The sequence below is a fragment of the Argentina silus genome (assembly GCF_951799395.1).
Source record: "Argentina silus genome assembly, chromosome: 2".
Taxonomy (NCBI): Eukaryota; Metazoa; Chordata; class Actinopteri; order Argentiniformes; family Argentinidae; genus Argentina; species Argentina silus.
The window spans coordinates 25,538,299-25,554,562 of record NC_139656.1 but is presented as its reverse complement, the minus strand read 5'-3'; the positions used below and the strand labels follow the sequence as shown (position 1 = coordinate 25,554,562).

At 48.0% G+C, this 16,264-nt stretch overlaps 3 protein-coding genes across 3 annotated transcripts in view; 2 read left to right on the top strand and 1 right to left on the bottom strand.

The window, feature by feature from the left end:
- The window catches only part of nf1b (neurofibromin 1b), a 49,117-nt gene that overhangs the window by 10,873 nt on the left and 21,980 nt on the right, over positions 1–16,264 (bottom strand). The window contains 13 exon segments of the mRNA XM_083695704.1: positions 146–247; positions 936–1,077; positions 1,413–1,474; positions 1,628–1,842; positions 2,222–2,501; positions 3,553–3,693; positions 4,203–4,396; positions 4,882–5,084; positions 5,267–5,607; positions 5,814–6,246; positions 15,022–15,132; positions 15,346–15,492; positions 16,044–16,190. Coding sequence (XP_083551830.1) covers positions 146–247; positions 936–1,077; positions 1,413–1,474; positions 1,628–1,842; positions 2,222–2,501; positions 3,553–3,693; positions 4,203–4,396; positions 4,882–5,084; positions 5,267–5,607; positions 5,814–6,246; positions 15,022–15,132; positions 15,346–15,492; positions 16,044–16,190 — 2,518 coding nt within the window.
- LOC310816194 (uncharacterized protein) lies at positions 6,997–9,265 on the top strand. The gene is made up of 2 exons (XM_083686234.1): positions 6,997–7,091; positions 7,573–9,265. Exons 1-2 carry the CDS (start codon positions 7,045–7,047, stop codon positions 8,510–8,512), a joined length of 987 nt encoding a protein of 328 aa, XP_083542360.1. The 5' UTR covers positions 6,997–7,044; the 3' UTR covers positions 8,513–9,265.
- LOC310821592 (keratocan-like) lies at positions 10,564–13,021 on the top strand (the record flags this gene model as incomplete). Its single annotated transcript, XM_083693677.1, has 2 exons — positions 10,564–10,574; positions 11,560–13,021. 2 exons carry the CDS (start codon positions 10,564–10,566, stop codon positions 13,019–13,021), a joined length of 1,473 nt encoding a protein of 490 aa, XP_083549803.1.

The following is a 16,264-nucleotide window of genomic DNA, read 5'->3' as shown; positions in this document are numbered from 1 at the left end:
GCCAGAGAGGGAGCTTTGGGGTAATGATCATTAGAATGTGGTTCACATGTGTCTGCTTTTGCACACGAGTAGTGGTCCGCACACAAGTACCAGTAATACGTCAATCTCTTACATTAGCACTGCGGTGCTGCTAGCTCGACTGTACCTTGTTGAGGAGAGGCTGTAGCTTGGTCAGAGCGATGACAGTGGCTTCTATCAGCACCTGACTGTTGTAGTTTTCTGGCCCCTTGAGGCAGCTCTCCAGACCCTGTGGATACAACATAGAACACATGACTTCCATTGTTTGCAACTACATTGCAAGGACCCTCACCACCCGAAACATGGACTGTTCCAGCCGCTGCGGTCAGGAAAACGCCTCCGCTGTCATGCAGCAAGAACAGAGAGGCTAAGGCTGAGCTTCTTCCCCCACGCCATCAGAATCATCAACGATGACCCCACCAGTGCCCCCCTCAAGTCACTCACACACGCACTGTCATCATAACACATATGCACACACATAATCATCCATCTGCTATTTATATTGCTTACTGCTTATACTGTTCATATTGTTTATACTGTCCATACTGTATATTTTTTAGTACTTCTATTTTTATTTTATTCTATTTTTAAACTTATTGTATTGTTGCACTACTCTGTGGCACTGTCACTTTTGCATTTCACTGTATACTTGTATGCACGTGACAAATAAAGAATCTTGAATCTTGAACTACACTGTTATTACTGACAGTTTAGAAGAAGTGCCTAGCAAGTACTGTACGCGACAACCACAGCTCTGTGGTGGTGTGGTGCTATTTTGACAATAGCGCTGCTATTGAAAAAAACACACCCATAGATTAACTCAGGTAGTTTTACTTAGATTCAAGTATAGAGTCTGAGACTCAGCAAAGAAGAGCGGAGTATATAGGGAGGCAGATAGGACAGGACTGGACACCCACCCGGTCAATACTGAGCAGGGGGCTGGCCTTGCTGAGGATGCGGATGATCTGTTTGATCTGGCAGTGGGTCACCCTCTTACTGATGCAGCCGAACACCACCAGGGCTCTGGGCTGCAGGGAGGGGTTGTACTGGAACGCAAACCTGCACAGAGGGAGAGAGAGAGGGGAGGGGAGGGGATAGAGAGGGACAAGCTCAGTACCCAGACATCCTTCAGTCATCGCAGCTGGTCAAGTCATTTAGAGCCAACCGCCTACCTGATCTAACTATCTGCCTGATAATTGATTCATGTGGATCGAGGTGCACCTATACTGCCAGTGGTACTTGGTATCGGGCCTATATGTACATGGCACTCAATTACTTGTATCGGTAATATTCTCTGATAGCAAGAACTGATCTCTTAGAGAAACAAACAGAGTAGTTGGCTCTGCTGAGCCTTGTGTAAGTAGGGAAGCGGATGCGGTGAGTGGTGTACATACTTCTGAGCCAACTCTGTCCACTGGTCCAACCACCTACAGGCAGGGATGTCCCTCATGCAGGCCTGGTGAAAAAAAGGGGAAACGCATTGACTTGATGTCTTAAAAGAACAGATCAAAAAGGACCTCTAAAACCACACTGAGGAACTATGAAAAAAAACAAAAAAAACAAAATGATTTCTCCTTTTGTGATTTCAATGAGATTTCAATCTCCTGACCTCCATGATCTCCAGCAGGGCCTCGGTGACCGTCTCCAGGGAGGAGAGGGCGAAGGTCTCCCTCTCGTAGGAGCCCGGGGAGAAGGAGCGGTCGCGGTAGCTGGAGCGGAAGGCAATGACCGCTGCAGACTTGACCTTGCTGATGCCGAAGAGCAGGTAGAACTTAGGGAGGGAGAACTCTGTCAGGCTTAGCCTCAGTACCTGCTTGGTCTCCTCTGCAGAGAGAAACAGGAGGATAAGATTCAGCGTCCGAGCATGGCCATACATCAACAATCATGTCTAGAACTCCCAACTCCTGGACTGCCAATCTCTATCTGTCAGCTTTCATCACGTTGTGCCTAGACATGATACTCTTAAGAGGCTTTACACACTACAGGGCCAACCCAAACTACACTGTGCTGGCTAGGATGTTTTCCATTTACATCGTCTTTTCCAGCACTGTTTCAGCAATCATGGTGAATGCTTGACCAGGCCAGCCCTGTACAGCTCACCTCGGTTTGGCTCTATAGTGTGAATTAGGGTTAAGTGGATCCCAAGAGTCTCTTATCACTTCTCCCTATGTGCGTCAGTCTCTTGTCTCTGTGGAGGCCTCACCACTGAAGTTGAGCTGTGAGCAGGTGCAGAGGGAGTGGATGATGTTGATGACCAGGCCGTGGGTGGAGGCCCGGAGGGACAGGGGGCCGGTGGCCACCAGCAGGGTCACCACGTGGAACAGGTAGGGCAGGTGAGTGGCCACGTCCAGGGAGTTGTTGAAGGAGAGCATTAGCATGTAGCGTGCCAGGATGGCGATATCGTCCCACATTAGGTGCTGCTCCAGGGTGGGCGTGGGAGACAGGCACGTCTTATCGATGATCTTACACATGCGGATGATCACCTGCCAGACAGAGGGATGGGTGTTACTTCAAAAGGTCCAGTACTGTACATAACACATAATACTACTCTGACATCCAGCTCATGGGAAAACAACAAGATGGCAAGGAATACTTCTGAACTTTGAAGTCACAAATAATCTCTGGGAAGATCTCTAGTGAAGCCAGATGAGGAATGCAGCGTGTCATTGTTTGCGTTCTGATTTGATATTGGTCATTTGGGCAATCTGAACCTGTATCTAGTGGATGCTTTGACACTCTATAGATAGTCAAGGAAGTACAGGCGCCCTTTCTCTCACTCCAGAGACAAAAGCAGCTCTTGTGCTCAGAGGACACACTCTTCCTGACACTAGATCACATGATCACCGTTTTTGTTAGAGCCACGACTCCTTCATCAGGGGGCGTGCACACAATGCCTTCTCTTTCCTCTCACCCGCTCAACGGTCAAAGGAAGTGACAAATGAAAACACACACCACAGAGAGTGACAAATATAACTGTGGTGGGAGGTTGTCGTGACAACTGAACAGCTGTCCCAGAAATAGGAGTTTGAGGCTGACTATCTGGGTTGATGTATGGATTAATGGGTGTGTCAAGCTTGGTACTTCAACGTGTGTCTACATGTATGTTCTGTACCGTGTATAAATGTATGACCTAGGCAATCACTATAGGAAATATGATTCAAAATCTGTAAAAACATTGGCTATGGTATTGTCATTATTACACCATTGGTCATAGCTACTGTAACAGCTAGCTGTGAAGAGGTGTACAAAATCTATGGAAAAGATGTTTTATGACATTTTATCCAACAAGAGACCCCTTGTAACATTTAATTAATGAGTGAATAACGTGTTGATGCTTGCAATACAGTAGATACACTAATTTAAATGGAAGTCACGGAATTGACCTTTAGAGTGCAAAGGCAATAGCCGCAGTGGAAATTGTGTATGCCTGTGTGCACATGCCTGTCTGTGTGTGTGTGTGTGTGTGTGTGTGTGTGTGTGTGTGTGTGTGTGTGTGTGCGCGTGCGCGTGCCTGCGTGTATGTGTAGTCCCCACCTTGCTGGACACCAGCTTGACATTCCCTGAGGCCAAGGCCACAGCGGTGTCAGCCATCACCTCAGCCTTGATGGAGCCCAGGCCTCCTGTGGCACTTGTCTTAATGAAGCTGTCCAACACCACATCCAGGAGGTCTGTTATCTATAGGTAGTAACCACATACATTCACAGACAGACAGACAGTCATACTCTAGGCCAGAGACGTACGGTTTTCACCAGGGACACAAATATAACCACTTGGACTTTCCAACTTTCCCCCCAGACTAATACAATACTGTCCCCCAGACCACAACTTCCCCCTCTAGACTAATACAGAGCAAGATAAGAGCTTTCAGTGGCCTGTGATTTCTGTCGGGGAGCTGGAGACAGAATAAGGGACTCGAGGGCACTAGAGAGGGACATTTGTGACAGCTACACAAAGGGATAACATGCTTCCATCATTTGTGATACTTGTAGATTATCTCTACTTAAAAGCAACTAAATCCTGAACTGTCTGCTGAGTCCTTCAACTGCTTCAGAGTGTATGATTAGCACAACCAATCCTAGGGATAGTGGGTGTCTGGGAGAGAGCCTCAGTGACCATCCATGTTCTGAGGGAGCAGAGAGAGAGAGAGAACAGAGAGAGGGGGGGGGGGGATGGGGGGTGCCCACCTGGCCCAGACTGCCCCAGATCTTGGCCTGGATGGAAGGGTACATCTGCTTCTCGTTGATGGTCATGGTGATGAGCTTGTCCAGGATGGCTGTGACTCGCTGGCGCTTGGCGTCGTCGTTGTGCTTGCAGAAGCGCACCAGGTTGAGAAGCCAAGGAGTCATGTACTCTAGACACAGGTGCTTGAGCTCGATACCTGTGGGATATACAGTATTATATGGGGATGAGCCAAAGGACAGGCTAGGAGAGGATGCTAGACATATGGATGCATTGTATACTGTGATGGTGTGGTGAGAATTGATATGCACTAAATGTGTGTGTGTCTCTTCATCCCCACTACCCCCCTGTACAAGTTTCTCTATTGTAATTAAATTAATCCAAAAAAAGTAACTCTTCCTTCTTCTAGCATTTTGACTGCCAATAGCCCCTGGTCCTAGCATAGATTACTTTTTCTTATGATAACTGATGGATAGATGATTCACTTACTTAGAAAAATGTATTTGTTTTAAGTCGCTTTGGATAAAGGCGTCTGCTAAATGCCATAAATGTACATGTAATATGTGAGTGTATTACTATAGGTTTGAGTATATCATATTGCATTGTACTTTATGATAGAATGAGTGTTTGTGTGTGTGTGGGGGGGGGGGCGTGGCTGTTCATGGTAGCAACAGGGATACTGACTGGACTTGCTGAAGCCAGAGATGCACTCCTCCAGGAACTCGAGAGTGAGGTGGGGTTCGTTGGCGGCCAGTGTCTTGCTGATGGACACGATGAACAGGGTGTTGTTGGCAGGGATGCACAGGCCTGATGTCTCCAGGAGCTGGCCCTCGATCTTCAGGTTGAAGGTGCAAGTTAAGGCACACAGCAGGTTGTAGGCCGCAGACCTGTCCGGAGCAGAGGCAGACAAACAAACAGACAAAAAGAGAAGGAGAGACATAGACAGACAAGCAGACAAATAAAGAAGTAGAGACAGAGACAGACAGAGACAGACATACAGGAATTAGTAACATTGCCATCTCTCACAACTCCACCAAAACACCTAAACTCAAGCTCTATGACTAGGTACCTGAGGCTGGGGTCAGAGCTGCCCAGATTGAGCAGGGCGATGTTGAGCAGGGTGCCAGGCACGTCTTTGGGCCTGATCTTGGTGTGCTGGGGGATGGAGTCGGGCTGCGACAGCTCCCAGCGCGTGCGGATGTGGATGATGGAGTGGACGATGGCCTCGCACTCCTGGTGCATGAAGGTGAGCGGCGTGCCCTGGTTGGCAATGGTCAGCGTGAACTGGTTCTCATCAACCAGGCAGATCTCCTCGATCTCCGAGGCGTAGTAGATGTCGTTGAGGAAGACGGATTGGCCCAGTACACGCGTGCGCTCCGCCGAGGTGACCTGCACAGCTGTGGACCCCACCTGAGGGAAGGGACACAGATTCCGGCCTTCAGAAAGACAAACCGTGGTGCCTAACTAGTAACATGCGTCCCAACATGCATTACAACCTAATCATGTTAAATGACAGCCATTTTGGTCATGTCTGGTCCAATCTGATACGGGAGAGGCATATCAAGATATTTGCTTTGCACTGGTCCTGGCCCCCCCCCCCCCCCCCATGTCCTTACCTTAATGGAGACCTTGGTGTCCTTATGGGCTAGTTTGAGGGCATTGTGGAACACCTTGAGGTCCTCCTCCAGGGCCAGAGTGGCAGCAGGCAGCTTCTGCTGATCCGGCTCCACATACTCGGCCAGCTTCCCCGGAGAGTCTATGAACAGCAGCTTCTTGCTGCCCTTGAGGCCCGTGAGCAGCCTCTCGTGGTACTTAGTGTACTCCCTCACCCAGGTGTTGCAGTTGTAGATGTGGATGGCCGCCACATTCTCGTAGGCGAAGCCCGGGAAGACCACAAACCACTTGGACAGGAAGTCAGTTTTGAAGCGGTTACTGGGTCCGGCGTGGGTGAGGTCCACTACGATCTCATAAGGCTTGGCGTAGTAGGGCTTGAGGGTCAGGAGGACGTGGTAGATGAGCAGGTCTCCATTGATCTGGCCCGTCTTGAACCTAGGAGAGAGACCGAAAGAGGTCACATACATTTAAATTGTTTACATTTAGCAGGCGCCTTTATCCAAAGCGACTTACAACAAGTACATTTGTCTAAAGCAAGTGAATCATCTATACACCAGTCATCATAAGAAAAACTAATCTATGCTAGGACCAGGGGCCATTGGCAGTCACAATGCTAGAAGGAGGAAGGATTACTTTTTTTTAAATTATTGTACAGTTATACAGGGTATACTGTGTCATAAGGACTGAAGAGACCACATGGGGACAGGAAGTGTGTTTGTCACATCGACCAAAAAGAAAAGTGTGTAAAGCGGGTTGACAATGAGTCAGACAGTCTGCTGGCACAGAAAAGAGGAACTGGCAAAAGAAATGGCTGATATAAAAGTATAAAAAGACCCCGTACTGTTTGTGAGGTTTAGCTGAACAGACACATTACCACATACGCATTATACGCAAATTCTGCTAAGTTACTTACCTTGTATAGTGAGATGCAAACCTTGAACATTTTTGATAAAGACAAACAAAAACAATCGAAGTCTCCAAGACAACACAACACAACGTATTTCCAGTTCCTCTCAACCCCCACCTGCTGCAGTCTTCGGCGTGACCAACCACAACATCACATATTAATTCAAGTAGCTTCAAATAGAGAAGAAGCAGAAGTGAGAAAGGAACAGGAAACGCATCTGAGGACGAGCATGCTGGTGGCTTGTGAAGCACCCGCTGTCTTACACACTCACACACACCTCTCAGACATAGCTCTACTAAAGCTCTGTTCACACATCTGCCAACTTGATGAATCCATTCCTTCTTTCATCCGTACTGAGATCAACTCCAGCGAGGTAGGTGTGAAATATTCTGTTAAAAACCTCAGTTACTGTATACAGGGCGGTGAACCCTGATAGACCCTGCTATGAAGTTAGTTTTTCATTGTTTACAGAAATGATTGATTAAGGTCCAAATTGTCCAGAATGACCTTTCTCAGAGATGTCTTTAGAATCGTACCATGTCATTCTTTGAAAACGGTTTTGTCTCCTAAATTGTAGCCTAATACTGGTCATCAAATGAACTCAAAGTTAAAACATATTCATGCCGATACAAATGAACAAATGTTTCCACAATGATTTAAAATCTTAAATGAAAGTACAATTTGCCCTTTATATGTTCAGCATTCTCACTCAGAACTCGGACACCAGATAGAATGACATCCGAGAGTATGGAAAGAGACAGTCACATGTTAAACCACAAAGGAACTTGATATGGAAGAGAAAGCAGAACTTAACAACACTCAGTGATCTCCCTTCTCTCTCCCCTTTCCCATAGAAATATGAACAGCTCCAACGTCTGCCTCCTGCTGTGCTGCATTGCACTCATAGGAACAGCACCATCTGCTTCTGAAAGAACAACAACGTCAGATGCCCTGTATACCAATGTGACTTCTGCCAACAATGGACCAAGTCCATACAACTCATACAATACAACTCATTTAACAATTGTGAAATCAACTGGTTCAACAAATGTATCTTCATCCTCTGACACAACACCAATGTCAGATACACTGCATACCAGTGAGACTTCTGGATCCAGCAGCACACTGAACTTCAACACAACATCCCGAGCTAACACTGGACTGAGTACACGGCCTCCACCCACGGAACAACCCACCCCCTGCCCCAGTGTTAATCTGTTTTACAAGAAATATGGCACCATTTTGCTGATGTTGACTGGTGGCCTGCTTCTTCTCTGCACTCTCCTGCTCGTCACCTGTGTAGTGCTGTCATGCCAGGTGTGCCACCTGAAGCGCCAGCCCCACAGCAGCTACCGCCCCACCCGCAGCAATGTTGACCTATTGAGCGGCATGAGCTTCTTGGGCACTGCCCAGAGGAACAAAGAGGCCGCCGCCAAAGCTGAGGCCGCTGAAGATGAGCCCACCAAGACCAGCATGTTGATGAAGGAGCTCAGGCAGTCACAGGAGAGGGAGATAGGCAACGGAGCTCAGGAAGGAGGGATGGAGGACAAGAAGGATGAGACGGCCAAAGAGACATCCAAGGAGGAGGAGAAGAAGGGAGAAGCCAAAGCCAATAGTTTTCAGGGAAAAGCAGAAAGTGCAGAGAATGGGACAGCTGGCTCTGCAAAGACCCAATCCTGCACAAAGGAGGAGAGCTCAGCTTCCACCAAGGCGCCTGCAGAGCCTACTGACCCTCCAGCCATGGCAGCCCCCTCCTCTGAGGCTCCCAGTGATGTGGTTGTTGTGGTGGTGTGAAGCCTTGTGCTCTCATACTCCTCAACTATATATGCCATTTAGCTGACGCTTTTATCCAAAGCAACTCACATTGCAGTGAGTGCATACATTTTTCAGTATATATGGTCCCAGCGGGAATCGAACCCCCAAGCTTTGAACAACAGCTTCTATCAGATTTCCTCTAAAGAGCGTATTTGCTTTTCACTGACACTGTTCTGTGCTTTAGTGTGGTAATATGCTTGCTTTCCAATTAGCATCCAACCATTGGGTCTATCCATTCCAACTATTAGCATCCTGATCATACTGTATCTATCCCAATTAACCAATTTTGTTGTACAGCAGAAGTTAACTGTGATGTCAATATTTTATATTTGTAATCATTCTTCATTTGTATATTTGTACCGCAAAAATAAAAAAGGCGATCCAAAAATAAAATGCCCTGCCAAAATAAGTGTTACTGGCATAGAGGAAATGATTCGTCGTGTAAAGAGAAAATCACAACAGATGCTACACCGGCTCGTTCTCACATTCAACTCACTTCTCCATTTCTGCACATTCATACACAGAGGTTATAGATTTTATAACATGTGGGTGAAGTCATTCCATTTCAGTAACCCTCCCCCACTGAACTGTAGTGTCAGTTTAACTACAGGGACAGCATTCAGAAGTACTTTTCAAATCCCAGAGCTCCTTCCAACGATGCTTTCAGAGGGTTTTACTTCAAGTGAACACCACTTCCTTAGTATTTTCAACTTTTAGCTCTAGGTTTGTCTAAACCCCTTTTCTATACAACAATAAAGAATTAGGATACCTCTTCAAGTGCTTCCTGAGTGCTTCCGTGCTTACGAGTGTGTCTGAGAGAGAGCTAATTGTGTGTGTGTGTGTGTGTGTGTGTGTGTGTGTGTGTGTGTGGGTGGGTGGGTGGGTGTGTGTGTGGGTGTGTGTGTGTGTGTGTATCAATTTCAGAGACAGACAACAATGAGTGAGCCTGGCCATTAGTAACCAGAGGATGTCTCTCTGCTGGGCAGTACCACTGGGCCATGAAAGAATGGCCTCTTTTCAAAGAACAGAGAAAGAGGGAAAAAAAAGAAAAAGCTGAACAAAACCACATCCAAAACTTCCGCACCGAGCCCTCCTCTCCGTCTCCTGCCTCTTCCTCAGATATTTATTCTACTCATCTACTTATTCCTGATGACATGAATTAAATACATTCGTCCATCATGTTAAGTCTAAATGGGTTCTCCTTGACAAGGATATAAAACTGACTACTGCTGAAGGTTTTTCACCATTGCAATAATGTAATGGAGGGGAATTGCGATTAGGAACATATTACTAGGCTATAAGAACTAGGGTAACAATTCTATAATGTGCACATAATAACAAAGACATTACAAATCACTATCGTGGTGCAGTGTTTCAGTGAGTCTTCATCAACTGTACTGGCTATTTCCTGAATATGGACACAGCAGGGGGGAGTTGCAGGGAAGAGAAAACAAAAAAACGAAACAGTAAAATTTGAATGAGAAATCTCTGATTAGGAAGCATTGGAGTCAGCAGCTCCCCACCTCCTCCATCATCATCATCAGTAGCAGCAGTGGGGCCACTCTGCACTGCATTTCTCTTCTCCTCTCCCTCACCCCTCCCACTTTCCCCCTATCCCCCCCTCCCCACTCTCTCCTTAACACACACACACTTCCCTGCACAGTGTGGATACAGAGCCTGCAGTGCCTGCTCAAGCAATACAGTAGGTGCTTACATTGTTTGATGCTACCTTCATCAATTGGACCTAAAGGATACAAATAAGAGACTCTTAACTGTTCATTCTCCAGAGAGGCAAGAGAGGTCCAGAGCAAAACCAAGAGGGACAGCATCAAAAGGTGGAGAGGGGACGAGCACGAGAGGGTTCAAAACTGTGAATAAGAGATTCGCTGAAAACACAGGAAAATCCATCTTCAGCAAAGCAGCAGCAGCAGCAGCAGCCAGTTCCAGTGTAGAGTAGTAGAAGACAAAGGAGAGTGAGCAGGGGCTGGGAAACAGGAGAGAGATAGGGCGGAAGTGACTGGAATAACAAGATGAGGAAAAGGTGAGTAGAGTATTTTACTCTCGAGTGTGCACCCTTGTGTTTGCGCGCGCGCACACGCACACACACACACACACACACACCTCCCTGCACAGCACCTTGCTTTGCTTGCTTTAGGACTGGCCAGTGTGTCAGCCCTCTCCATAGTCATTAATAGAACCCATCTATTCAGCCCATTCTAGAGGGAACCACTCTGATCAATAGCTGACACTCAGCTGACGATTGAACCGGCTAATTAATAGCAGTGAAAATAGACGGCAGGGAATTCACACCTTGGGGTGATTCATCACCTTCTACCAAGGTGTGTGTGTGTATATACTGTATATATATACACACACACACACACACACACACACACACACACATACATACTAAACGTTACAATCCACGCCAATCAGAAAGTCATCTTCAAAAAAGACTACAAGCAATAACTAATGAAAGCATCATGCTCACACATGGCTTGCTTTGATACCTATTGTTTAAAACCCACTCACATTCTGTGCTGTATTCATGAGCACACCTGAGAGGGAATCTCTGCAGCAGGAGAGAGAATCCCTCCACGCACGCTGCCGGAGAAGCCTGCATAACTATGGAGGTCACATCCGCACATGTGCAGGTGTGTGTGGCTCGGTGTGCATGCATTGCGGTCGTGTGTGTGTGTGTGTGTGTGTGTGTGTGTGTTAGATTTGAGAGAGCCTGTAAGAGAGAGTGTGTGCTGTTGGGCAGAGGGTGGAGCAGAGGCAGACACCGTCCGCCCCCCGTTCAACAGAGCTCACTGCAGTAACACAACCTCTCCCGCTGGTCCACAGAGGGAAAAAAGAGACATCTGCATCTCATTCACTCACTCAGCTAGTGCTTTGTCTTCCATTATACTACAGGAACTAGAAGGCCCTCCTGCAGTACCAGACTGTACTGGCTGTGTGGTAAGAGTATGACTTGCCATCATGTGTGTAACCCAGTTATTGTGGTCTCTCCTGTGTGCTGGCAGGCGTGTACTTCAGATGCCCCCCGGTGTCCCTCCCCCCTGTGCAGCTGTGCTGTGGCTGCTGCTGCTGCTGCTAGGGCTGCAGGCCCTGGCCGTGTGCCCCCCCATGTGCACCTGTAGCCACAGCCACAGGGAGGTGGACTGCTCCTGGAGGGGCCTGAGACAGCTGCCGGATGGCCTGCAGCACAACCTCCACGCCCTCAACCTGTCCCACAACCGCCTCCACCACCTGGACCTGGACGGCCGTCTCACTCACTACGCCCACCTCCGGACCCTGGACCTGTCCCACAACCGGCTGGACCGCCTGCCTGCCGCCCTGCCCCGCTCCCTTTGGGAGCTCCGCGCCTCGGCCAACCGCCTCCGCCTGCTGGACAAGAACGACACGGCATACCAGTGGAACCTGAGGCTCCTGGACCTGTCCAACAACAAGCTGGAGCGCGCCGTCTTCATCAACAACACGCTGACCAGCCTGCGCCTGCTCGACCTCAGCCGCAACCGCTTCTGGACCGTGCCCACCAACATGCCCGCCCGCCTGGAGACCGTGGACCTGTCCCACAACTCCCTGGTGCAGGTCCTGGCCGGCTCTCTGGACCGGATGCCCCGGCTGGCCCACTTCTACCTGCATGACAACCACTTCACCTCCATGGGTCCCAGGGCCTTCAGCAGGCTGGGCAGCCTGAGGCTCCTCTCCCTGGGGGACAACCCCTGGGCCTGCGAGGACCAGGCCAACATAACCCACCTGCTGGCCTGGCTTCAGCATACCTCCACCCGCGTGCTGGGCTGCCCCTGCCACACACAGCCCGTCTGTGGGGAGGCCCGCCCGGCCAGGACTGGGGGGTGGCACTATGGCTCCTACACACTGCCCCCCCTGGCTGCCAGCACAGAGGAGCTGAGCCAGCCGCTCCCACGGCCCGTCACCACTGGGCCATGGTTACTGACTGAGTCTGCCCTGCTCAGCACCCAGCACACCAGGAGAGCCCAGGGAGCCTCCACCAGACCTGGGAAACACGACTCCCTCACAGGACACTACCCATTCACCTCTACCCCCCTGAGCACCTCCACCCTACTCACTTTCTCAACCACAGACATAACTACTGACAGCCCATCTACCACTGACAGACTCTCCACCACAGACAGGCTCTTTGTAACAGACAGCCACTCAACCATGAAGAAACCATTCACCATGGGCAAACCCCTGACCACTGACAAACCCTATACTACTGACCGATTCTCCACCACAGACGAATCCTTCACTACTGACAACCCCTTGACCACTGACACAGCCTTCACTACAGACAGTCCATCAACCAGCACCAGGAGGACCGCCACGCTCCGCACCAGGAGTGTCAGGAGGCCCAACCAGCCGAGCCAGGGTGGTGTCCACAACACCACTCCAGCTCCCTCCTCCTGGTCTCCACTCCAACTCAACCTATGGGTCCTGTCTGTCACCCTCAAAGTCCTCTAAAACACAAAGAAACATCTGGAAAGTCCTTAGGCCATGTCAAGCTTCTGACATAAATCTACAGCACAAACATACAGAATGAGTGTCATGAAACTGAGGTTTTGTTTTTGTCCACTTTGAATACTGTGTCAGACACTTCCTACCTCTCAAATGGACCCCTCCTGTATTACTTTGATCAGTAAAATAATGTTCATTCAGCAACACAAGTAGCATTACAGGGTTCTAAGATGGTTGGAAGCACATGTACATAACATTGACTACCACTGTATATACCACTAATGGGATGCTGAACAAATGCTTTAATAGTCTCTACCTTGAATAACCCTTTAATTCTCAGTATCGTTGGCTGATTGCACTTCATCGTATTGTTCCTCTGTGAAGATGTATTGTGTTTGCTTGTTTGTGGACTATTAAACTTTATAGTGCTTTCACAATTAAATGAATGAGAGGCTATGTCCTTGACTCAGCACAAGGTGGCACCATACCTCCACCACACCATGTCATGCACACACAACAACCAAGTGATTGAAGCACCCTGTGTGTCAGCATGTCTGTTTATGTGCTGTTCAGACAGGGGGTTCACCAGAGGGACTTTATTGCAAACCGAATCTTAGATTTACAAGGTAAGGTCTTCTATAATGATGTCATGACCCAGGTACCCCAATCAAATCTGTACCCCCAAATGAAGTCTGACTAAGATCAATGTTTCAGAAGAATTGGTGAAGACAAAGAAAAGCAATAAACAGACATACCAACATGCTGTCTCTGCTCATGGTGCTGGGAAGCCCAGCAGATCAACTTATATGAAAGGAACATTTAACCAATGGTCATCACAACTCAACAGCAAGTTGTGTGTGTTATTTGATGTCTAAATAACTAGGTCACTTTTTTTTTTTTTATTGCGCAAATAAGCAAGGAAATAGGCTTTTATCGGACCAGGAAGTAATATGTCCGAATGATGACATCCTACAACGTCCATAGTGCTTTGCGGCTCCCAGCCAGCCACAGAGGCGCATCTAAGCTAAGCATGTTAGTAAACACAAGTGATAGATAATAATTATTATTATTGTAATTGATTGCATTTATATAGCGCCTTTCAAGAGAGCCAAAGCGCTTTACATTGTAAGGGAGAGAACTCACCACATCGCTACCAATGTGTAGCACCCGCTTTATGTGCCAGAAAGCTCACCACAGCTGTTAGTTACCTCAGTTGTTAGTGGTGAGGTGAGTAGAGAATCATGTCAATTAGGAATCAGGGGTGATTAGGTGGCTATGAAAGAATGGAGGCCAGATTGGGAATTTAGCCAGGACACCGGCGTTAAGACACCTACTTTTGCGATAATTGCCATGGGATCTTTAATGACTCGGGAGTCGGGACCTCCGTTTACCGTCTCATCTGAAGGACAGCAACCTCTGCAAGGCAGTGCCCAAATCACTGCCCTTGGGCATTGGGGTCCCTAGACCAGAGGGAGGATTGCCACCTATTGGTCATCAAACACCACTTCCAGCAGCCTGTTTTGGTTCCCCATCCAAGGACCGACCTAGGCATACCCTGCTTAGCTTCCCAGACAAGCCAGCAATGCGATGCAGGGAGGTGTGGTTGCTAAGCTCACTTCTCACTAGAGCTCCTTGTAGCTTTCAAAACCATGTGATTACCCCCAAATACATCACTCGAATTGGGTAAAATCCTCAAACTAACGATACCCATCTTTTGATATACAGTATGTATAAAGATATGTATAATTGATATAATGCATGATATAATGCATTTGGAAGCCGTTTTCACATGCCTGCACGTTCATAAGGTGATCTGGAAAACAACTGAGGTCAAACATCGATAAAGTGTCCCTTTAAGAAAGAAATACCCACACATGCTTTACCTCTGCAAGATCGAATATTGACGCTTCGGTCTGTGACCTTTATCAAGACAAACGTGACGACATGAAACCTGTGAAATTAACCGGTGGTGATAAATTGACAACATCAGAGGCTCCAGTCCTCACCTGCGTGTGACGTAGTAGAAAACAGGGTTTCCGTTTTTAGAGGTGCCTGCCTGGTAGAAGATGTTGAGGGTCTTCAGGGCTTTGAACTCCTCTTTCTCGTGCACCTGGTGCCTGGAACAGAAGCCACACAAAGAGATGCTTTCAGACTACCACTCAACTGTATTTAAGGGTGGAATCCTAACACGAGATCCGTGTACGTAACTCAGATATTAGAGTAAATCTTGCATTGATGTCAGTGGGAAATGTCTGGCGATGATTCAAGTTACACGCAGATCTCCAAGTTAGGATTCCGACCTAATAGATTTCAATTGGAACCTTATGTACCTGGTCATGAACTCCTCAAACTTGGAGCTGGTGAGATTGAGGCTGGACCAGTGTGTGTCAGCCACAGGTTTGTGCTCGGGGGGCCCCAGGTAGGCCAGCAGGGTGGCCATCTTGTCAAACGGCCGTCTTCCCACTGCCTTGTGATCCCTAAATGAAGAACACAGAAAAAGGTTACCACTACATTCACTCGATCCCCTGATATAAATCTTCCAAACAGCATGTAAAGAAATACCATGCTAGTTAACAAGACATGCTCTGAGCTGTGTTTATGAGATGGACACATAATGATACATATGTAATGGCACTGCAACCAAACCACAACAATGGCAGGCAACAACAGTGTCAGGTCCATAGATCTCTTAGGAAATCTGTGTATACGAGATGTATCCCAGGGCTGTCAGAAAGACCTTCTCTGTGTTTAAAGCAGCATGGCTTATCATAGTGGCCTACCCACAGCACAGTTTGTGAATGGGCACATTGACACCATAGACCCCTTGAGCCTATGAAAAGGTTTTTTAGGAGGAGAGAGCTCAAGGGGCTCGAGAGGCTCAGTCAGTTCAAACTTGTTATGCTGCTCCGGTGATTTAAATCAAGATGCTGATGGTGATCACTGGAGCAGCATTCTACCTTACTTTTAAGTTTCTTTTGTTAGTCATGCTCCTGTGACTACTTTGGATGTGTGTAAAACCACCACTCACCTGTTGCTGGAGAGGTACTGGCCAATCTTCTCCTGGTTGTTCCAGAGGAGGCGGTGCAGAGCCAGGACGTTGCCGTCGCTGATGAAGGACAGGCTGTGGTTGACTGAGTCGCTGGCAGGACAGTCGGAGGCAATGTCCAGGAAAAACCTGAGGTGTAAACACACGTCACAGGAACCGGATCAGCTTCAGCAATCGAGCGTCCAGCCAAAACAGCTCACATG

What these genes read in the sequence shown, in the direction of transcription:
- LOC310816194 (XM_083686234.1), top strand. Translation starts at nt 7,045, where the DNA reads ATGAATCCATTCCTTCTTTCATCCGTACTGAGATCAACTCCAGCGAG. An exon ending in CTGAGATCAACTCCAGCGAG is followed by an intron (nt 7,092 to 7,572) that starts GTAGGTGTGAAA and finishes CCTTTCCCATAG; the next exon opens with AAATATGAACAGCTCCAACG.